A 25,533-nucleotide genomic window follows, 5' to 3' on the forward strand; every position below is an offset into this window, starting at 1 on the left:
AGGACCTGCTTCAGGTAGCAAAAATAGTTGGGGGATGATTTAAATTCTACAAGTAGTATAAAATTTTCAAATCATCAGGATTGGAAAGAGAAGTACTGCTATAAAAGTATATTCATATTGACGTTACATCCATATATGTAACCCAAATTTTTAGAAGAGGTTGGTGGTATATTTCTCTTCTACTAAGAAATAGTGAAATGGCTTCTTACACATGAAAATTATGTTATTTCAAATATTCTGAAAATTGAATATAGTATCCCCTATGGAATCCATATACTATATTTTATTATATATTATATTAGTGAAAATGTAAATGAGGTCATTCTATTGCTAAGAAATTAAAAGTAATGTTTTCTTTGTGATACAATATACTTTTAAACTTTTCAAAATATTGTCACTACAAAATAGGTTTAAAAAATGTTAGGTAGAAAGATCAATTATTTTCCCTTACAATCTGAGGCAATACACAGAAAGCCTAGACTCCAGAACTCAAAGACTCCTTTGTTTTTGTTAAAACAAAAACAAAACAGCTCTCTATGGGCTGCAAGACCATGAATGGTCCATTTCCTGTCTGTCTGCATATTTGTGCATCTTGCTCTACTTATTCTTGCTCGTTACATTTCCTTCACATCAGACAATTTCTCCTTACACACATCACACTCCTCCTGATTTAGAGACACTGGTGCTTGCTGTTCCCTTTGCTTGACATCCTTTTCCCTGGTCTCCTCTAGTTCTCCAGTTCTCAGCTGAAAAATCTTTTCTTGGGGATTCTGACATTACATCTAAACTATTAATGTAGAATCTTGAAATTATTACCCCACTTATTACCTTATAACCATAATAAATCCAAATGTGTAGTTACCTAAATTTTTATTTGCCTCACGGTTACTATCTCATCACACTAAATATAAGGTGTATGAGGACAAGGGTTTCATTGATACTGTTCAGTTATATTCTCAGTACCTAGCACATTGCTTAGAACTGTATTTGCTTGCCATGTTTACAATATTTGTTGACTGAATAAATAAACTTGAATCCATGTTCCTGGTTCCCAGACTTGTGCCTTTTTCTATTACAGTATTGAGAACAAGCTCACTGGTAGCAGTTTGGTAAAATGGACAGAAGGGTGACTCAGTCAGGAATCTCGATTCTCATTCCAGCTCTATTAATTCTTACTATGTTTCCTCATATGCCATTTTTTAAAGGCAGTAGGAGGCAAGATCAGCAAGACTTCTTGTAGCTCTGAAAATTCTAATCTATGAACTTTAACCAAAAGCAAATTATTCTCCCCCCAACAGTGTGTGTGTTTGCATACGTGTGTGCATATACTCATATGCCAAGAAGTGGCAAGAACATGCAGGTTGTGACCTGCTGGGATAAAGAATTTACCAAAGAGTCCCTTGAGACTGAAACCCTCTTCCCTAAGATTTTACATTTTAATTTGGGGAAATGTTTCTTTATGTTGAAAAATACATAAACAGCATAGAATTATAGGCAACATCCAGTCAAATGGGGAGCAAAATTTGAAGTGAGGGTAGTGGCTGGTGAAATGGGGACAATTTATTAGATGAACATGAAATTAAAACATAGATGGACTTTTCTTCTCAATTTCACAGATATTCTTTCAGTTACTTCTCTCGAGTGATAATCTAGGCGATTTTTTAAATAAGAACTTAAATAAAAAATAAATATACTACGTCCTAATCAGTGGTCTCCAAGTGGATTCTTTGGAGCAGGGAAAGAAAACATTATAACTAATAGTTGTATTTATTTTTAGCAAATAAAATATTAAAGCTTACCAATGTTTACCATATGGATCGACAGTGGCATTCTCCCCCACAAACACTGTGAGAACTGGTCTCGAGTTACCTATTACACTCCAGGCAGAAAAAAAAAAACTCATTGCCATCAAGTCTACTCGGACTCATAGCAACCCTACAGGACAGACTAGAACTATTGCCCCATAGGTTTTCCAAGCAGCAACTGGTGGATTAGAACTGCCAACCTTTTGGTTAGCAGCCGTAGCTCTTAACTTCTAGGGAAAGTGGAAATTCCATGATACGGAAGGGTTCAGAACTGCCTTCTCATTTGTACAGTATCATTCAATGTACTATTTAACACTATAGATGTGGACTTACATACTATCTTCTCCAATTTAACCATCCCATCTTACATGGAGTAGTGGCTTTAAAAAATTCCTGCAATAAAATCATGATTGAAGATGCAATGCTAATAACAGAAGTCCTACTGATCCAAAGGAAAAAAACAGAGAAGGCTCTTCCATTCGGACTCATTACAGGTAAAAAGAGAAATGGTCCAATTAATTTCAGCAAGTGGGTCAAAAAAGTTGAAATTATAAAGAAGATTATTTTAAATATAGGTTTAAATTTACTATTGATAATGATGCCCTATGTTAATATGCCCATTGAGATATTTCCAATAGTAGCATGAAGTCATCACAACCAATAAGGCATTGATACCTAAGGACCCAAAAAAACTTTGACATTTTTTTCTTCTGGATATATTAGTCATACACTACCTAATCCAATACTCTGCAAAATTTCACTACACTTAAAGATTTAGAAGTTTCTTTTGAGATTTCTTAATATATTAATTCAGTAGTATGTACATGCTGTTATTAGTTGCTTGTCGAGTTGAGTCCCACTCATGGTGACCCCATGTGTGCAGAGTAGCAGACTACCAGGCTTGTCTTCCAAGGCACCTCTGGGTGGGTTCAAACCACCAACCTTCTGGCTAGTAGCCAAATGCTTAGCCTTTTGTGGCACCTATGGGTTCTTAGTACATATATAGACTTTATAAATAAATATTGTTATATCAGGGGTGCTTTTCTTTTTTGTTTTATTTTTGCTGATATAAGTGTGTAAGTATTAAAGGATTAACATTCTATTCAAAACTATTGAGTTTCCACCTTTGTTTACCCTACCTTATATACTTGTTGTATATTGCTAAGATTATAATGATCTCATAATGCCACCAAATTTTCCCAACTAAATGAACATTTATTGAATTATAAAATAATTACACCATATACTACTTTGGGAACGAATGAACTGATAGTGAAATCTAAAAGAGAATTAAACATGTTACTATTCCAGAACAGCTGAGAACTCATGCTTAAACTGACCTTGAAAAAGACAATCCAAAAAAAATCCAAATCCACTGCTGTCGAGTTGATTCTGACTCATAGTGACCCTATACGACAGAGTAGAACTGCCCCATAGAGTTTCCAAGGGGCACCAGGTGGATACGAACTGCCAATCTTTTGGTTAGCAGCCATAGCTCTTAACTGTTATGCCACCAGGGTTTCCAAAAGGCACACCGCAGTATAAAAAAAGTAAATTAAAAAAATATTTGAAAGAAGTACAAAAAAAATCGTAAAGCAGATATCCTAGTAAAAAATTGAATATACCTTTTTATTAACTTTACAGTTTTTCCCAGTGAATCCTAAAGTGGCTATAATCCATGCAGGGATGCATGTACAAAAAAATTTTGAAAGAAGTACAAAAAAATTATAAAGCAGATATCCTAGAAAAAACTTAATATGCCTTTTTATTAACTTTACAGTGTTTCCCAGTGAATCATAAAATGGCTATAATTCAAACAGGGAGGCATGCATTAATTTTAAGGTGTCCATGGTAAACATCACCATATTTACAGTGGATCAGATCAGTTGGAATTTATGACTGAGGTCTAATGATCTTTTAATCATACAGATTTTCTTTTACCTACTATTTTTTTTTTTACTATAAGATTATTGAAAACTATCAACTGTCAGTGATGAAGCTGGCTGAATAAAATACAAGCTGAATACATCAAAATTAAATGTGGACAGACTAAAGGAGCCCTAGTGGTTTTTTTTAGTGGTGCAGTGGTTAAGCATTTGGCTGCCAACCAAAAGGATGACAGTTCAAATCCACCAGCCGCTCCTTCGAATCCTATGGGGTACTCTGTCCTATAGGGTCATTATGAGTTGGCATCAACTCAACTGCAATGGGGTTTATAATAAACTAAAATTTTAAATCAAAACTATCTCCAAAAACTTTAATCATGAACCTTGATTTATAACAGCTCTTCCACAGAGCCCTCTTTGTTCACCATGGGTGCCACTGCACTGGCAGGGCAACACCCTGCTCCAGCTGTGGATCACGACTGTGTTCAAACCCCTCCTTTATCAAATGCCAAATGTGTGACACCACAAAAGTGACTTAACTTCACTAAATTTTACTTCTCAGAAAAATGTGAAAATAATAGTATGTGCCTCAAAAAATTTCTGTGAACTTTAAATAACACACTGTATATAAAGCATTTACTGGCCAGTATAAAATATGTCTATAACATATGTCAACTATTATTATAACACAATCCAAACATACTACATAGAAAATACTTAAATTATTTATTTTAGATGCAGAAAAAGCAAGGCAACTCACAGTAAACCAGTTATTATACAGAAGCAATTAATAGTCTATCATATGCCATCATCTATTGAGGAGTCAAGACAGGTCATTTGCAGAGCCAGAATATAAAGGACACATGCTGTAATACATATATTTTTAAAAAGTTAGTAAAGAAACTTAGACTTTGACTTATCTCTAGTAATTAGAATAGATTTAACTGCCTTTTGACTAAATTGACTAAATGCTTATCTCTACTAGCTCATTCTAGACTCAGGTTTATTTATTTTATAAAAAATCATGTAAAATTGACATTTAGAGAGCACATCATGTTGGAATTAATTTTAATGTAGAGAAGACTCTAGTAAGAAGAAAATAAAAAGCAACATAAATATGCAAGAGAATTCGGCAGCCTAGCCAAATGTTGCAGACAGGTCAGATTTTTAACATGATCAATAAAATAAAATGTGGCAAATAAATCAACTTGATTTAATGACAGAGGGATTCTGGGTTAAACTTATTTCATTTGGATTTTAGTCAGAAACATAGATCTTAGAATTAGGTTAATAAGGGTTTGTAACGATCTGCTTTCTTTTTGCTTACTTTGGGAATTAAAACAGTACAGCTTGCTGGAACAACTGGAGCCTTATGGGGAATTTGCCCAAGTAATCTTCAGGGAATTTAAGGAACTTACTGGGACAGATGTCTCAAAAACCTACACTAAGAACCTAAGTGAATTTTAAAACTAAGGAGAACTTGAATGCGAAATTTCACAGATAATTTTTGCATTAGTAGCTTTTTTTTAAATTTTAGTTTCACACTTCTTTTTTTCTTTCAAATCTGGATATATAATATTCACAGTAATATGAACATTCTGTTCCTTTTTTTTCTAAATGTTTTTGCATATTCACCTCTGATTATTTGTTGTATGTGAGTTGTCTTAAGTTTCTCACATAACTGCATGGATTATATTTATAATAAAATGAAAGACATCTCATTAAAATATTATTTCATTATCGTTAGCATATACACACTCAAACGTGCCTCTTCATTTGAAACTAAAAACACTTCAAATCAATCCTAAATTTGTTGTAATAATAGTTGTTTCTTATTATATTACAGTCCTTAACTTTTTAGATTGTCTATTATCAGCTAAGAAGTTCTCAATGCTTTATATGTGCTAACTAATTTAATCCTCGTAATAACTCTATGAAGTTATCCCTATTCTCTCCATATTACAAACCGTAAGAGTGAAACACAGACAGAAATATGCGACTTTGCAAATATTACCCTGTCAGAAAATAGCAGAGATAGAATTCTAATCCATGCATGGCACTCCAGAGAACAATCTCTTCACCACCACAGTCTAGTCCCTTCTCTGTATAGCATTGCATACAGCAATTATACATGTATGCCTTGTGGTTATCAAAGACAAACAAAAAAACTAGAATTGCTTATTGAGGCGTTTACATGTGAAACGTCAAATCTCTAATTCATCTTAAAGTACTCAGGCAAATTATAGACGAAGCTAATATTGATGTTCATTATGCTATTCTCTCTTTTCCATATATTTAAAATATTTTCCAAATAAAAAGTAGAAAAAAAATCTTACACTGAAGTATTATTCCTATCTAAATAAAGTAGCTTCTTTTGAAATGAAAACCAAAAGATATTATTTACTCTACTTATATGGAGAATCAGACAGAACTTTACTTAGTTCGATGGAGTAATCAAAGGAGCCTGCTTTTATGTTTCACAGAGATTCATTATAACGTAACTTCTCATATCTGCCTGAACTTAGAATTAAACAGCTTAATCCTTTTATTGGAGCCCTGGTAGCGCAGTGGTTAAGAGCTCAGCTCCTAAACAAAAAGTCAACAGTTTGAATCCACAAGCTGCTCCTTGGACATACCATGGGGTAGTTCTACTCTGTCCTATAGGGTTGCCATGAGTTGGAATCAACTCTATGGCAACTGGCCAGCAATCCTTATATCAGGGAGCCCTGGTGATACAATGGTTAAGCACTCGGCTACTAACAAAAAGGTTAGCAGTTCATACCCAGCAGTGGCTCCTTGGGAGAAAACACCTGGCAATCTGCTCCCATAAAGATTACAGCCTAGAAACCCTATGAGGCAGTTTTACTCTGTCCTTACATAGTCGCTATGAGTTGGAATCCATTCGATAACATATAACAACAACTTTTCTATCACTTGTAGTAACTGTAGACAAATATTCCAGTTCTGATACTTCTTCCCCAATTTTAATGAGTTTGAGAAATAAAGACAATCCACATTGGTTGTTTTGATGTTAGCTTAGTCCTCAAGATCATTCCTGGGGACCAATGAAAGGACAGGGCAGAAGAGGACTGAAGATGAAGAAACATTGTCCACTGCCACTCCACACTAAAAGATGGTTTTGTCATTTCCTCCCTTAATTCTGCTTCCATCTAACCTTGAAAGCAGGGCTTCAAACAGCTCCTTCTTGTTTGAACTCCTGCTGAAAATCTGCATTACTAACAAATTCCCTGCTGAGAACCTTCATTTCTGCCCCAGATATACTGAATCAGAACCTACATTTTAACCAGATCTCCAGGTGATCTTGTTATAACTTTCTGGGAACTTGTTAGAAATGGAAACCTCAGTAGGGGTTCAAACCTAAGGAAAGAACCAGTTGGAAGCTCCGCTTGAAACAAAGCAAACATTTTCATTTCTACCACAACTTCCAGAGGTTTCTTGTTTCCTTTGCAAAGAGTATTACTTTAAAAAGTAAAACTTTGTCACAAATTCTATCTAAGTAATATAGGTACTGTAACATGCAAACACCTACTCAACAATTATTACAGACCAGTAAAACTGAATACAACTCCTACCTCAAGTTGCTAAAAATTTAGTTCAGATCATCCCTGTATACAAATACTGTAATGTAAGGTATTATACCACTAAAGCCAGCAATGTGTTACAAGTTGCCTAGCCCACCTATAGGGAGGCAAAACTGTAAAGGTGGTTCATATTTGAACTTTTTTTTTAAAGAATACTGAGGATTTGCGGGAGAAAACTGTAGAACATTACGTGAAGGCACTGAGAAGGCTGAGTGTGTTAATACGGGCTAGCACACTGCATGCAGTAAGGCTATGTATGCGGTCTTACTTACCACCCTGCTCTCAGTTTGTCATACTCTGGTGGCTTTGGTGTTCTATGATGCTGGAAGCTATGCCACCAGTGTTTCAAATACCAGCAGGGTCACCCATGCTGGACAGGTTTCAGCAAAGCTTCCAGACTAAGACAAACTAGGAAGAAAGTCTTGGTGATCGACTTCCAAAAATTAAAAAAAAAAAAAAATTAGGCAATGAAAATCCCATGGTTTACAACAAAATATTGCCTGGTATAGTGCTGGAAGATGTGCTCCCTAAGTTGGAAGACACTCGGAATACACAGGGGCCACAGGGACGGACTCAAGCGTACCAACGATCGTGAAGAGGGCAGAGGACCCAGCAATGTCTCATTGCGTTGTATATGTGGGGTCTTCGTGAGTTGGAGCCGACTCAACGGCAGCTAACAACACGTCCCTTAAGTCCTTCCCTGAGAATTACAACTCACCAAACAATTTAGCTCAATTATGTTTGCATTTTTAAGTTTCAAGAAGAAAATCTGTTTAAATGATTACAGCCATAGGTTTTTTTTTTTTTTTTTATCATATTACACAATCCAAAGAGGATATGAATTCTATTCCTTATTTCAGCCAGTGCCTTAGCTAAATCTGGCTGTCACTGATTATTTATTTTGTAGCCACAAGGTGCGTAAAAACAGCGTTGATCAAAGGAGGAGAGCACGCATATTATAAAATGCCCTTGGGGGACTGTCTCCTATCGGAGTCCTCAAAGAGATTGCAAATGATAGCATCCGCAAACTAATTCAGATGTAGCTAATATAAAGATTATACTCCAAAGGAATTATTTATCACCTTTAAATACTTGTTTTACCTTTAAATGAGGACATGTATCATCATTGCCATGAACAAAATCAATGGACTGCACTGGGATACATCGTTTATGTACAAATCTGAACTTGGTGATATACCAGCATAATATACATGGAGGAATGGCAGAAATCAGGAGATACCAAATTTAATCCTGATTCCAGCATTTACTAAACTCATGGACTTGTTTATATGATTTACTTATAAAAGCTAATTTTTTCTTCATCTCCAGCTATTCATATTCTACACTTCCTACTCTGTCCCCACCTTCCCTTAAATGACAGTGTCCTGGGGATTTTGTCCTCTACTGTCTTCTCTTCTCATCCCAAGAACCAGACGTGGACAATTAAAATGCCTGAAGACATTTTTACTATTTTTATATTGTGTAGATACGTGAAGCAGGCTGAGAGTAAGGCAATAGGGAGTAACGGGATTTCCACAAGCTGGAAAATGTGTCATGTCCGAAGGCAGTCAAATTTATTTTGTTTTTAAAGTTGTGTAAATGCACCAAAATATACCTGGTAGTTGAAATCTAGCCTTGCTATATATGTAGGCTCACCCTTGCTGGGGCAATTTCAATCACTTGTTTTCAAATTCCACTTATCAGCCAAACATAAAACTTATTCTAGGCCACTCTCCTAAGCAATAGAACTAAATATTTAGCTGCCTATTAGAAATCTTCTCTTGGATATCCTTGAGGAAGATTTTGGTATAATTGTTCTTGACTTTGAAACACCCTGCCTGAAACACTGTAGGGCCTTCCAAATCTTCAATTATATATAGATTTCTTTGCTGACCTTAATACTTTCTCCATTTCATCTTTGATTATCTCTAATCCATAAACTTTGATTTGATCTTTGGGAACACATGATTTATGGTTTAATTTTTTCATTAGAATCCAAGAACATTCAGAATCGAAGTAAAATTTTTGGATCACCTAGTTAATCGACTTGACGGCACTGAGTTTTTAGTTTTGAGTAGTTAATTGTATTATGTATTAGATAAGATAAAAACCATTTTAATTTTTATAGTTTTTTTTGTATGTATAGCTTTTTACACTAATTTTCCCCAAGAAATGATTTATGCTTTTCCAGAAATAGGGTTTTTGCTACCATTTCATACCCTAACCCTTCTACCTCATGCCCACCACCTTTTGGAATCCTTGCTTATCTTAAGTGCTTCACGTTACATAAAACCTTCCTTCATGCTCCATGCAAACTATATGTAACCTGTAGCCCATAGTCTTTGTATTTCTTTTTTTTTTAATTAATTTTGTTCTTGCTGAGAATACACACAGTAGGACGTATACCAGTTAAACAGTTTCTACACGTACAATTCAGTGACACTGATTACATTCTTTGAGTTGTGCAACCATTCTTATTTTCCTTTTCTGAACTGTTCCTCCCCCATTAACATAAACTCATTGCCCCTAAATTTCTTATCTAATCATTCAATTTGCTGTTGTCAATTTGATCCCATACAGATAGATCTTAAAAGAGCATAATGCTCAAGGCAGACATTCTTTACTAGTTAAGCTACGAATTTTTATAATTTTTAATACTCTCGTCAGAATTGACTTGATGGCAACAGGTTTGGTTTTTTGTTCATGGGCAATTATCATTTTATAGAACTGGGGCGTGAATCAGTTTTTGATTTCTACTCTAGTGCTCCCACTACCCAACAATCTTTTCAAATTATTATGTCACTGTTGTTATTTACACATAAAGAAATACAAATAAGATCTGTAAATGCTGACTGCAATTTTTAAGTTTAAAATTTTTAAGTTGATAATTTACTATTTATAAGATTTTGATTTATTTGGTGAAGGTCAGTCACCTCATAGTCTAAAATACAGAATGCATCCTTTTACGGTCATACTTACAGTCCACATGTAGTACAGTAACAAGAATTAAAGTATTTGTTTTGTCTGCTTTAAAGAATACTTTTATTATTCACAGTGAGTTATATAGGAGATGAATATTTGCTAAATAATTTTTAATGGCAATGTTCCAAGACAAACAAGAAAAAGCATCAGTGTTTTCAGAGTCTTCAAGCAACTATCATAGACTTTTCTTGGATGGGAGGGAAAACACAGCTGAAGTTCAATAGGTTCATTTATACTTCATTTACACTAATTCCTTTCATTCTTACATAGAGTCTTATTTTAATATGTGAACTAACATCTGTGCAGGCAAATTATGCACTGGTAAATATTGAGGACCACACAAGTGTTACAGTATAAAACCTGTAAGTACTTTTCCACTTGTAAAGGGCATAAATGCCAATTTTGAAGCACAGTGCTTGACAGTGAGGTGGTATTTATTAAAAACATACATTTACATTTGTGAACACAATTTGTTACTGTGTTGAGCAAGGTAGACCGGGCATTTCCTATGTGAAATAAAGAATAACTTTCTAATTTAATATGCAAACCTGAAGCTAAAACTCTTTTACTTGACATAAAAAATGTATCTTTTTAAATAAGTTTAGAGAAAATTATGTATTTGTAGTGTAGCACTCCCCCCTTATCTGTGAGGGATACGTTCCAAGAATCCCCTTGGATGGCTGAAATGGCAGATAGTACCGAATCCTATATATACTATATTTTCATCTATACATATACACCTATGATAAAGTTTAATTTATAAATGCTGCACAATTAAAGATTAACAATAACAAAATAGAACAGTTACAATAATATACTATAATAAAAGTTATGTGAATATGGTCCCAGGGTGGGAAGGAGTAGAAAGGCGTGAGATTTCATTACTCTACCCATTTAACATTTCCGGCACATGGCTGACCACAGGTAACTGAAATCACAGAAAGCGAAACAGTGGATAAGAGGGGGCTGCTGTATTGGTATCACTATCTTTAGGCAACGTGGATTAAAGGATTGGGCCAAAGCACATTAATCATTCCACTTAATTTATTATAAAATCTTTGTCATAGTTTTACAAGCTATTAAATATTTAATAGAAGTCATAACTGGTGTATCACTGGGAAGGCTGATGAATATTTAATAAGTATTTGTATTTGCACATTATCATATAATTTTTAATATTAATCCTAATGATGAGACTCAACAGCATAATTTGGAAAATGATACTCATTTTGATACTGCTCAATAAACTATTAAAACATTTTGTATAAGCTGACAGTTTGTCTTTAATAAGCCTTTCCTACCTACATCATTAAAATGACACATATATTCATCATAAGAGGAATAGTAAACCAAACCAAACTCGTTGCCATCAAGTTGATTCCAATTCATATTGACCCTACAGTGCAGAGTTGAACTGCACCATAAGCTTTTCAAGGAGCAGCTGATGGATTTGAACTGCCGACTCTTTTGTTAGTAGCCATAGCTCTAAACCACTCCATCACCAGGGTTCCAAAATTAGCACTAGCAAAACACCTATGTCTGCAGGAAAGACAATACTTAAAAAAAAAAAAAAATCCTAGTTTTTCATCTATGAAATGGAGAAAATAAAACCTACTTCACGGTGTTATTTTAGTAGCAAAATAAAATAATGAGTGTAAAGTGCTCAGCAGTGTGCAGGCAAAGTCAATGTTCAGTAAACTATGGTATTTAGAAATAGTATTAGCAGTAATGGTAATTTGGGAAGTTGTGGCATTTAAAGCAAACTTATTTACTGTTGTTTTATCTCCCAACTTAGGCTCTACTTGTTTTGTGTATTTTTTCACTTTTCTGTTAAGTAGCTGGACGGATATTCTATAGAATAGTATAGGAGCACATGGTTTTTAGATACACATCAAAAAATTCTCGGTGACAAATAATAATTTTATTGTACTTGTTTGCTCTGTTCACTAAAGTATCTCAAGCTCTTAAAAAAACTCCTAGAATATAAGAGATAAAAAAAAAAATACTCAACAAATATTTGAGAATGAATGAAGTGTATCCGGATATCATTTCTTCCTGGTACAAAAAGTCAATTATATGAAAATTTGCTTTTTTTAAAGCATTAAGCTCAGTCTTTATCTTATAATTTTGCAAATGTTTCCATTATAACTAAGTACATGAAACCTGTGAGAGTTGGAACTCGAGGGACTGCCTTGTTTTTCTGGGTCTCACTAGTTGTCCCCTTTGACAGGGTACAGTCTCACCACTTTTCTATCACTGTCTATTAGAGGAAAATATTTGAGTTTTCCTTCTTTGACAAGCTTCTACCTTACACAGGTTTCAGCTTTCACATATTTTACTGTAATTCAAATGTCTCACCAATGTTTATCCAAATTTGGTGCTAATGGCAATGATTCATGGTGAAATAATTCATGCCTTAAAATCACTCGAAACACACATTAGATTTATTCATTTCAAAAAGTATACCAAACAACTAGTATGTTTCAGAGATTGGAAAGGCAGTGATGACAAGCTGCACAGCTTCCAGGGGTGGCATTCACTTGCATTTAAAAGAAATGATTCTCCTTGGCTTATTCAGACGTGTGTCATAACCCTGGTGACAGGAGCCAGGATACAGAGAGGGATGGGATCCAATCTCTGTCTTCAACATTGCTAATGGTGTGCAATGCATGTAAGTCAGAGCAACAGACTGGGATCTGCACAAGGTGCAGTGGGAGGGCAGTCAAATCCAAAAAAATGCAGGGCATTTCTTTTTAGGAAGATACCAATAATAAGTTGTTAAAAATCCCATCAGCACTAAAATTCATCATTACCTTGTTGTGTTTAACTAGTTCTGCTTATGCTATCCAATTCGTTCTGAAAAACTAAACCTGCTGGCTAAATTTGCTCAGTAAAACCAATCCACGTATTGTATGTAAGTTTATCTTGGAGTTTAATGTAAAACTTTTAATACTCACATCAAGATCGTCTTTCGCATTGTAGTAGACAACTTCATTGCTCTATAAAAGGAGAGAGAGAAAATGCTTTATTGATTTGAGTAAAAACATAAAAAAAGGAAAGAACACATTTGATGCCTATTTTTAAATAACCAGCCTTTATAATATCTTTTCACAATATATTCCACAAGGATTCATATAGATGTAGCCAATATTTTCTAAGAACATACTAAAACTGTATAGCAATGATATTAGAAAAGTGTATATTGTACTGAGGAAAAAGATCCCAGCATAGTTCAGGGAACCATTTCTTCAAGGAAAAAAAAGTTATGAACTCCCAATGCAAATAAATAACATATGTACCTAAACCATTAAATGATATAAAGGATAATTCAAGCAGTGTGTAAGATAAGTTACTTGTTAAGACTTATGGATTTATACACATATATCTCAATGTTGAAGTTATTCTTGAAGAAATGTGAATATATGCAGATAAGAGATTTAGAGTGTGAATTTAGAGAGCAAAAAACTATCAGATTATCTAACATATTAATGATCTCATATTCTAGCAAAGTGGTAAATTAGTTTTGGCTCTGTAGCAAGAATAAATATACATGGACAAGTCGGCGAGCCATCAATGTTGCCAAAATATGCCATAAATATAAATTATAGACATACATTATGTTACAGAGGGGAAGTGGGAAAGAGATGAATAAAATGACCGGCATGGAGTTTAAAATTCCTGTTCTCTGTACATCTGAGGCTAGGTCTATGCAATGTAAAAATAATCCACTTAGAATGATTTCCCTTTCCTTTCTTCTCCTCATGAATTGACTGGAGATATAGTCAATTTTCATCGTGTCTTCAGGAGCAGTTTGAGCACTAGGTAATGATGTATTCTTCTGTGACTCTGAAACCTCTCCAAACACAGATAATCTAAAATTTTATAAAAAGTAAACACATAATATGTAAAAATAAAAAGAAACAAAGGAAGATTACTTGACAAAAAGTTCACTAAATTAGTAGTACTTCTCAAAGTATCCACCCCCCCAAAAAAAAATCACCATCTCTTCAAGATATTAATAATATTAATAAATGTTTCATTGGCAATTGCATTCCAGGGTCATATGACCTTAGAAAACAGTGAGTTACACAAAGTTAAAATTGTCTCTTTTCAGCAGGAAGGAATTCACAGGCCCTTCAGTGCATGAATGTACATTACAAATCTTCAAGAGCAAAATATATTTCATTCTGTTTTCCAAACTTATTTGCCCCAGATCCCTTTCCCCTTTTTTGTGTGAAAAAGGTACGATGGGACTAAAGAGCCATAGAACAGAGGTCTCTATATAGGCCAGTAACAAACAATTATATAGCTGATGTGTCATGGATTGAATTATGTCCTCCAAAAAATGTGTGTATCAATTTGGCTGGGCCATGATTCCTGGTATTGTGTGATTTAAGTATATGTTGTAAATCCTGCCTCTATGATGTTAATGGGTGAGGATGGGCGGTAGTTGTGGTAATGAGGCAGGACTCAGTCTACAAGACTGGATTGTGTCTTGAGACAATCTCTTGAGATATAAAAGAAAGAAGCGAGCAGAGAGGCAGGGGGACAAATGAGAAGGCTGACAGAAAAGATAAAGCCTTCCCCTGGAGCTGACACCATGAATTTGGGTTTTTAGCCTACTTCACTGTGAGGAAATAAACTTCTCTTTTCTAAAGCCATCTACTTGTGGTATTTCTGTTATAACAGTACTAGATAACTAAGACATGATGTACAGATAAATGTGGGAATACATGATTCATAATACTAAATGTAATCCATGACTTTAAATTTATTTCATTTAGAATCTATAGAACTGTTAAAATTACCATTTCATTAATTTGAAAAAAAAATAAAAAGAACTAAGAAGTAGCTGGAGAACTTCAACATGCATAAAAGTTCTAATTTTCTGAAACATTTCTCATAGCAATAGCTTTGCAACAGAGTTAAAACAAAACCAGAAAGGAAGAGAATCTTCTTAATCCACCTGGGACACAAATCTAATTATCAGTTTATTGATCTCTCTTACAACTCTGTAATTTGTACTTAGGAGACAAATTTCATTTTATAATGTGTATTGAAGTAAAAGTTGCAACACTGATTAAGTTTATCTTCATTTTAGACTCATTTCTGCCACCCCCTTACTTATATTTACAGAATTTGAATATGTAGAAAACAAGGTGAAACTACATCATATTTTAAGTGGTTGAGCATCGTCATTTTCAACAGACATTTATTAAATACCTATATGCACATACAGCTGTGCCAAGAGTGACACAAAATAAATGAAACATATACACCCCTACCCTTTAGGTAAAATAACAGATGCAGAGCAATTATATATAACAACTTATGTCTAGGATTAAACTCAGTTCATGGTACTACAGCTAATTGGACTAAATTTATTTTCTGTTTGTGATACACAGTCACACCTAACAAACAAAATTTATTTTTTTAAATTTAACATTAAGAGCATATTGTATACAATGTCAGAAGATGGCCCAGGTATGATAAAGAAATGCTACTTTTCACTTAAACCAAGAATTTATATTTTGCTCAGATAAATGGTATTTGAAATAAAATAAAGAAAATCTAAATTTATTTGAGAATTTCCTATTTTTTTCGTTTTTTACATTTTATATAAAGCTCTATCACATAGCTTTTCTTTTGGAAAATGTAAGTTGTTTCTAACACTTGTTGGAAATATGCATTTGTGCAAGGATCTCTGAATTTGGGATGCTATATAAGTCCAAAAACTTATTTTTTTTTCCTTTTACTCAAACTGAAAGAAATACATTAGGTAGAAGTTCAGACTGCATGTCAACAACCATATTCCTTCTCGTAACTGGGAATTTTATATTTCCAATTTTATAAAAGCTCTTTCTCAATACAATGTTTATTTCTTAAAAAAAAAAAAAAGTTTTTTTTTTTTAATTTCTTACAAGATCAAAATATAAATGTAAGGAAGAACAAAAATGTGACTATAGAAAAAAAAACCTACAAACACTTAAACATGTGAGTTAGACAGGCTGTCACATTTTAATAGGAGAACACAGGCCTTAGTGAAATGTGCAACTGATTTACATTCAGTCTCAAATCTAAATTTCGTCACCAATAAATGTGACATTTGCTTTTGACTTAGGAGCTTTTTTTTTTAACTTTGATTTTAGAAATGTACTTTCCTTTCTAAAACCCCAAACTTTGCATTAGTAATATACACATTTCAGTATTCTCTTATTTTACTTGACAGAGAAGCTCAATGGATCACAGTTAGTAGGGATAAATCCATATAGAGTATCATAATTTGGGGGAACTGTAACTTTCCATATAATCAGTAACCCCATCTGTCTATTTGGCAGTATGACATTAAAATAAATGGCAAATATTCATAGAGCACTTAATTTATATAACTGTATAAACATAAATTTTCCAGTCTCTGTTAATCATACTTTCTTAAAGAAAATTGCAATGACTTGTTTAACTGTGATTTTTGTTTAGACAGTTTCAGAATTATTTGGCTCAGGAATGATTTTAAGTATAACTTTGAGAAAAATCATAATTTCATGAAGCAGTAACTCGTATTTTTATATCGCATTCATTTATAGCTATTTAAAAATATATACTGAGATGTGTGCAGCTATGTTAAACTAAATCGGTCTGCAATAGAGCAAATCCTCAAATTACTGAAGCATGAAAAATAAGGGCAGAACCAATGTTAAAAGGATTGCGATAAAGGATAATTTGCAAGAATGAACGGTAATTCACACCAAATTAGACCAACTTCTATGTTGCCATGTTTTCAGAGAAATAAGATCTGGTTAAAATGAATTCTGTGATTTAAAAATATATATCCAGGGCAGGAAATGTTGCAAAAATAGTAACATTGCTTTGGGGGGAAATTACAGCAGGAGAGGTAAAAGTATCAGTCAAATTTCTTTTCCCTCATCCCTTCTCCAGAAAATTATACCAGTATCAATCAACACCTTGATTAAAACTATAGTACATTGATTACGATGTCCCCAAATTATAGAATTGAGTCTTTTTTTAATTATCCTTATGGTTAAATTTGTATGCAAATTATTAAACAATTATTAAACTTATTCTTTTAATGTATTTCATCAAAATAGAGATTTTCAGTGAGTTTCAGTGTATCCCGTGCAGTATGATAGGATAGGAAACCCTGGTGGTGTAGTGGTGAAGTGCTACGGCTGCTAACCAAAGGGTCAGAAGTTCGAATCCGCCAGGCGCTCCTTGGAAACGCTATGAGGCACTTCTACTCTGTCCTGTAGGGTTGCTATGGGACGGAATTGACTCGACGGCACTGGGTTTGTTTTTTTAGTTTATGATAGGATAAAGAGAACAACAGTCTCAAGCTAGATTTATGGATTATTGTTGTTGTGAGGTGCCAACGAGTCAATTTTCGACTTACAGTGACCCCATGTGACTAAGTAGAATGGCCCCATAAGGTTTTCTAAGCTGTAATCTTACAGGAGCAGAGCATCAGGTCTTTCTCCCATGAAGCCACTGGTGGGTTTGAACCACCAATCATTTGGTTAGCAGCCAAGTGCTTAACTGTGGTGCCACCTGGGCTCCTAAAGATTTACAGATTAGTTAAACCTTTAGAGAGCTATTTTTCATAATTTAAGCACTACCAGATGACAAAAACATTGTTCCATTTCTGTACTGTAACCAAGTAGTTTATTTATTATCTCCTAGAAACAAATTTACTGAAATGGTCCATGCAATGGTTTTTTTGGGGGGTAATATAATATACAGGCTTACTGAAATTTAAAACATCCCCCAGCAAGTTGAGAGATAAATTACTTTAGTCTCCCAGTGTCTATTGGGAGTCAGGAATTAAATCTACGCAAATAGATCATTTCATCTTAAAAATGTATATTGTGAGTGACAGTCCCTTGCATGTCACTTTCCTATAAAAGCTGATCTCTGATGAATAGTTTATGCTAAAAACCTGAAACATAAGTATAAAGCTTCCATATGTTGCCAGGGATAAGACTTAAATATTGGAACAGAAAATTAGGATTTTATAGTTGACAACTGAAAAATATGACACATTGAAAATTCATGTAGACATTAACTGCTTGTCCAATTTACTAATTCCCTTTTCTTGGCTATCCACTTGGCTCTGCAGGTGATCCACAGTCTACCAAATTTTGGGCAACTGTATTTTCTACTAATGTCACTTCTTTTTCTCATTCTTATTGCCATTTTTATCACTCTTCAGCTCCAAATATGAAGTCAATCCACTGAACATCAGGGTATTCTTTAATAAAAAGGATTTATGTTAATGATTCCTGCCTGACAGGATCCACACTGTTTAGCTCAAATCACTTTATAACTCAAATTTTCTCATTAATGTATCCTTTTAGCAATTTAAACAACTAAAGCTATTGATTGTGTCCAAGTCAACTGCTGTGCATGAGTTGAGTCAACTAGCAGCACCATAGCCATGTGCAAATAAAAGAAGTTAGGAATATGAGCGTGCGTGGTGTGTGTGTGTGGTTGCGACCATGTGGTGGGGGAAGAGAATAGGAAGGTCAGATGAGAATACAAGTGAATGTTTCCAAAGACAGCTAAAAGCAGTTGGAGCAATAAACTAAAGACAGTGGTCCTTAAAAGAAGTATTTTTATTTGTTTAATGTTTGGAACAAGTGAGCATGTTAAGTAAGTATACACTTCATGAAGATAAAAGGGAAAAATAAAGATAGGTATTTTTTTTGCTGGGTTGATGGGTCCATCTAGGATCAACTTTACCAGATTAATGTTCTGAAGACATATGACACACTTGCATTTATATTATGTCACAAGAGATAGTAAATGAGACAATTGATGGAAAGTGTTAAGCATTAGTGTGTGGCACACTATATATGCCCCACAAATGGTAGCAACTACTATTATATACATTTAAAAAGAAAAATTGGGATAGATATTCACTGAATATGTCTAGAACTTTATCTGGTACTTAAACATAAATCAAAGTAAATTATTATAATTCTAGTTTCTTAGATAAGTCAGTATGTGAATCTATTTAGCTTCTCTCTATGAAGACTATATAGCAGAGTGGAAAAGAAATGGGAATAATAGTTTTTGTTTATTTAATCTGATAAACTAAATGACATAATTTATAAAAACCCAAAGTAAATGGTAATTAAATTATTAGGTTGAGCGTTGGTGGTGTAGTGGTTAAGAGCTCCGCTGCTAACCAAAAGGTCAGCAGTTTGAATCCACCAGCTGCTCCCTGGAAACCCTAGAGGGCAGTTCTACACTGTCCTATAGGGTCGCTGTGAGTAAGAAACCACTCGACGGCAACGGGCTTGGGTTTTATTTTAATTTTTGGTGTATGCATCCTCTCAAGAAAATATTTTGCTGTGCTCCAAACTTTTCTGTTATTGTAAGCACTCTCTTTCCAATCCCTCATCTCCTTTCCACATCAGTCCTCCTTCACTCTTCTTAGAAAAACTCTAGTTTTAAACCAAAAGTTTGTGTGTTCATTTCAACACACAAGCTGTGGAACCTTTCTAGAGTAAATTACACAAGCAGCCCTCACATAGAATGAGTTGATAGCACTCAACTTTTTAAAAACTATAATAAACATGTGGATTTACTTTGCTTTGTAATTTTTTTTTTTTTTTTTTTTCTGTTGAGAAACTCTGCTGCTCTTGGGAAACTGTTTTTCCCTTAATCCAATCAAAAAGTTCTGTTTGGCTGGAAAATCACACTACCCCACTTTACTGACCACGGAAATTAACAACTACCTAAATGATCATATTCCATTCCTCTATTCCTATGGCCATGCTAATAGGTCCAGGGTAGTTTTGTTGCCAAGTCTGAGCCAGTCAGTTCTTTCCTCTAATCACTTGATAGAGCCAGACAATAAAAGACTTCTTGGCTTACAAAATGGAAAACAAAAATAAGAACTGGAGGTTGTCAGAGGTCATCTTTCCTGCCACACAGAGCAAATTTCAAAGTAAATCAAAATACAGAGAGGCAACACAGAGCAAGACCCATGACCAGATCTAAAGCCTGAATTCTGTCACACCAGAGGCTGCCTACAACTTTAAGTTTCTTGGTTATGTCGTTGTTAGGGCTCATTGAGTCAATTCCAGCTCATAGTGACCCCATGTACAACAAAATGAAACACTGCCCGGTCCTGTATCATCCTCACAATCGCTGCTGTGCTTGATCCCCTCATTGCAGCCTCTGTGTCAATCATCTCATAAGGGTCTTCCTCTCTTTTACTGACTGTCTACTTTACCAAGGACGATATCTTTCTCCAGTCCCTCCTGATAACATGTCCAAAGTACGTAAGATGAAGTTTCGCCATCCTCTCTTCTAAGGAGTATTCTGGTTGTACTTCTTTCAAGACAGATTTATTCATTCTTCTGGCAGTCCATAGTATATTCAATATTCTTCGCCAACACCATAATTCAAAGGCATCAATGCTTATTCAGTTTTCCTTATTCGTTACCCAGTTTTCCCATGCATATGAGGCAACTGAAAACACCATGGCTTGGGTATTGGTTATAATCTATTGCAGTTGAGTCGATTCTGACTAATTGTGACCCAATAGGACAGAGTAGAGCTGCTCCATAGGGTTTCCAAGGAGCAGTTGGTAGATTCGAATTGCCAATCTTTCGGTTAGCAGCCAAACAGTTACCCACTGTGCCATGAGGGCTCCATTGGGTATAGGACCAATAATTTATTTATTTTTCTTAAGTTAGTTAAAATTAGAGTTCTTACTCTTCCAACTGATGGTACTAATACAAATAATATGCTCCTTGCAATGCTTTTCTCATTCTAGTTTCATGTTATTAACAATCAATAGTGTTTTCTTAATCTTTATTTTGTATTAGTGGAATTATGAGAACATCAACTGTTCTAAACCCCATTCCTTTATATGTGTCCTGAATACTAGTTCCTCCTGCTTCCTAAAAGATTTTGTCATCCCTTTTTGTACCTTTGTGACCACCTTCTCTTTAATCAGATTTAGATGGCTTGCATAACATGAGAAAGATCTGATGAATAAAAATTCAAATGTGTTTGCCATAAAATTAATACTATTCTCTAAAATTCAAAATACAAGCATAAATTAACAAATTAGAAAAAAACCCTCAAAGAAACCAAGAGATCAAAATTTTCTTAGCTCATATGTACAGAAAAACCATCTAAATATTTTTCTAAAACTTCTCTAATGAACTAAAGGTCGAAATAGCATGCAGTGTCAACCTAATATTTTGTGATTAGTATACTTTTGTTGTTAGGTGCCATCAAGTTAGTTCCTACTCATACCAACCCTATGTACAACAAAACAAAACACTGCCCCAGCCTACACCATCCTTACAATCTTTGCTATGATGGAGCCCATTGTTGCACCACTATGTCAGTCCATCTTTTTGAGAGTCTTCCTTTTTTTGCTGACCCTCTATTTTACCAAGCATGATGTCCTTCTCCAAGGAATGCGCCCTCCTGATAACATGTACAAGAAATGTGAGATGAAATCTCACCATCCTAGCTTCTACGGACTATTCTGGCTGTACTTCTTTCAAGACAGATTTGTTAGCTCTTCTGGAAGTCCATGGTATATTCAATATTCATAAGTGTCAGTTCTTATCTGGTCTTCTTTATCCATTGCCCAGCTTTTGCATACATGTGAGGTGACTGAAAATACCACGGCTTGGTACAGATGCACCTTAGTCCTCAAAGTGACATTTTTGCTTTTTTAATACATCAAAGAGGTCTTTTGCAGCAGATGTGCACAATGTAATAATACGTCCTTTGATTTCTTGACTGTTGCTTCCATGGGTGTTGATTGTGTATCCAAGAAAAGTGAAATCCTTGACAACTTCAATCTTTTCTTTATCACGATGCTGCTTATTGGTACAGTTGTAAGGATTTTTGTTTTATTTCGAGGTGTAATCCATACTGAAGGCTATAGTCTTTGATCTCCATCAATAAGTGCTTCAAGTCCTCTTTACTTTCAGCAAGCAAGATTGTGTCAACTGCATATGGAAGATTGTTAGTAAGTCTTTCTCCAGTCCTGATGCCGTGTTCTCCTCCATACAGTCAAGCTTCTCAGACTATTTGCTCAGCATACAGATTGAGTAAGTATGACGAAATGAAACAACCCCGAAGCACACCTTTCCTGATTATAAACCACACAGTATCCACTTGTTCTCTTCGACTGACTGCCTCTTGGTCTATGTACAAGTTCTGCATGAGCACAATTAAGTGCTCTAGAATTCCCATTCTTTGTAATATTACCCATAATTTGTTATGATTCACACAGTTGAATGTCTCTGTGTAGTCAGTCAAACACAGGTAAACATCTTTCTGGTATTCTCTGCATTCAGCCAAGATAAATCTGACATCAAAAATGGTATCCTTCATTCCACATCCTCTTCTGAATCTGGTTTGAGTTTCTGGCAGTTCCCAGTCAATGTACTACTGCAGCCACTTTTGAATCATCATCAGCAAAATTTTACTTGTGTGTAATATTAATGGTATTTTTTGAAAATTTCCAGTCTGCTGGACCACCTTTCTTTGGAATGGGCACAAATACAGGTCTCTTCCAATCGATTGGCCAGGTAGCTGTCTTCCAAATTTCTTGGCATAGATGAGCGAGCACTTCCGGTGTTGCTTTCATTTGTTGAAACATCTCAACTGGTATTCCCTCAGTTCCTGGAGTCTTTTTTTCACCAACGCTTTCAGTGCAGCTTGGACTTCTTCCTGCCTACCTACCTACCTTCCTTCCTACTATTGGTTCTTGATGATATACTACCTCCTGAAATGGCTGCATGTTGACCAATTCTTTTTGGTATAGTGACACTGTATATTCCTTTCATCTTCTTTTGACGTTTCCTGTGCCATTCAATATTTTCCCATAGAATTCTTCAATACAGCAACTCAAGGCTTAAATTTTTTTTGCAGGCCTTTTTTTTTTATTTTCTAACTCTAGGTCTTTGCATATTTCACTATCATATTTTAGTCTGTCTTCTCGATTGCCTTTTGAAATTTTCCATTCAGTTCTTTCACTTCATCATTTCTTCCTTTCACTTTAGCTACTTGATGTTCAAGAGCAAGTTTCAGAGTCTCTTCTGACATCAATTCTGGCCTTTTTAATGACCTTTAGCCTTCTGCATGTATGATGTCCTTGATGTCATCCCACGACTCTTCTGGTCTTCAGTCATTAGTGTTCAATGCATCAAATGTGTTCTTGAGATGGTCTCTAAATTCAGGTGTGATACACTCTAGGTCATATTTTCGTTCTTGTGAACTTATTTTAATTTTCTTCATCTTCAACCTGAACTTGCATATGAGCAACTGATGGTCTGTTCCACAGTTGGCCCCAGCCTTGTTCCGACTGATGATATTGAACATTTCCATAGTCTCTTTCCAAAGATGTAGTCAATTTGATTCGTTTGTTTTCCATCTGGTGAGGTCCACGTGTGTAGTTGCAGTTTACGTTGTTGGAAAAAGGTATTTGTAATGAATAAGTCAATGGTCTTGCAAAATTCTATCATGTAATTTCTGGTGTCATTTCTATCACCAAGGCCATATTTTCCCACTACAGATCCTTCTTCTTTGTTTCCAACTTTCACATTTCAGTCACCACTAATTATCAACACATCTTGATTTCATGTTTGATCAATTTCAGACTACAGAAGTTGGTAAAAATCTTCAGTTTCCTCATCTTTGGCATTAGTAGTTGACACTTCCGTCAGTTTGTCGTACTGTGGGGGCTTGCGTGTTGCTGTGATGCTGGGAGCCATGCTACTGGTATTTCAAATACTAGCAGGTCACCCATGGTGGACAGGTTCAGTGGAGCTTCCAGATTAAGGGAGACTAGGAAGAAGGACCCAGTGGTCTACTTCTGAACAAATTGGCCAGTGAAAATCTTATGAGTATCAACAAAACATTGACTGATGCAGTGTTGGAAGAAGAGCACTTCAGGATGGAAGGCACTCATAAGATGGCTGAAGAGCTACTTCCTTAGAGCAGGGTCTTTAAGAGCTGCCTCCTTAAATAGAGTTGGAGTAAAGCTTTAGGGGCATTCATTTGTTCATGTGGCACAACTCAAGATGAGAAGAACCAGTTGCAAACATCCACTAATATTCAGAGCATGAAATATACAAAGCACGAATCTTGGAAAATTGGAAGTCATCAAAAATGAAATGGAATGCATAAAGATTGATAGCCTAGGCAGTAGTGAGCTGAAATGGACTGGTATTGGCCATTTTGAACTGGACAATCATATGGTCAATGTGCTGGGAATGACAAATTAAAGGGGAATGGCGATGCACTTGTCCTCAAAAAGAACATTTCAAGATCTATCCTGAAGTACAACACTATCAGTGTTAGGATAATATCCATATGGCTACAAGGAAGACCAGTCAGTGATTAGTATATCAGCAAGTAATTACAATTTAAAAAAAAAATTCCACCAATTTCTTTATATTACCTCTTCACTAGCCTTTTGAAATTAGTTGCATGATAAAGAATTGAATAACTTGTAAAATTTAATCACATGCCTGAGTATTAAAGTGTCTATTAAAGAAGATGAAACTGTGAAACTATTACTAAGGAGCTGTTTAATGAACTATGAGTTATAATGGAAATACACAAATAATCCATTCTTTCTCTGAACTCTTAGCATTCATTCCTAAGATTAAATGTGTATCAAGCTTTGTCCACATGCCAACCTGCTGTCTTAGATAACTTTAGATACCTAAATACATGTCCTTTATTTGAGAATCTCGATTGTTAAAAGTAAAGTGACTTAGATAATATCAATCTTAATTTTATGTAATGGAAAACTATGACTAACAGTGATTAAAACGAGTAGAGCACAGGTTTTCTTATTCCCAAGCAAGTACTTTATTCCTCCCTTGCACTGTTAATACAAATGTAGGGATAACCTACTTCTCAGAGATGCATTCATTTGTTTTTATCTGCTTTTTAAAAAATTGCCTTATAATCTACATTCAAATGTGTATTTAATTTAACGCTTATTTTTTTAGCTTCCTGGAAGAAAATCAAACCTGAAAAACAATTTGGGTCTGTTATAAGCTTACTTCTGCTACTATTAGCATACTTTTTTTTTTAACATTAATTCATCATATAGCATATAACCATAATAATAAAATATGTGCAGTATTATAGCTATAGTTATTTATTTATTTTTTTAAGTTGCCACTATGGAGATTGCAAATTAAAGTATTGGTTAACAATTGGGCTAGAACATTGGCCAACCAAAATAAC

At 34.8% G+C, this 25,533-nt stretch overlaps 1 protein-coding gene across 3 annotated transcripts in view; it reads right to left on the reverse strand.

Moving 5' to 3' along the window:
• Window positions 1-25,533, reverse strand: part of CACNA2D1 (calcium voltage-gated channel auxiliary subunit alpha2delta 1) — a 542,050-nt gene that overhangs the window by 195,082 nt on the left and 321,435 nt on the right. For all 3 annotated transcript variants that reach the window (XM_049894495.1, XM_049894496.1, XM_049894497.1), the window contains one exon: window positions 13,233-13,274. In XM_049894495.1, the coding sequence (XP_049750452.1) occupies window positions 13,233-13,274 (42 nt within the window). The remainder of the gene's footprint in view (window positions 1-13,232; window positions 13,275-25,533) is intronic.

The sequence above is a fragment of the Elephas maximus genome, chromosome 8 (assembly GCF_024166365.1).
Source record: "Elephas maximus indicus isolate mEleMax1 chromosome 8, mEleMax1 primary haplotype, whole genome shotgun sequence".
In the NCBI taxonomy this organism is placed as follows: Eukaryota; Metazoa; Chordata; class Mammalia; order Proboscidea; family Elephantidae; genus Elephas; species Elephas maximus.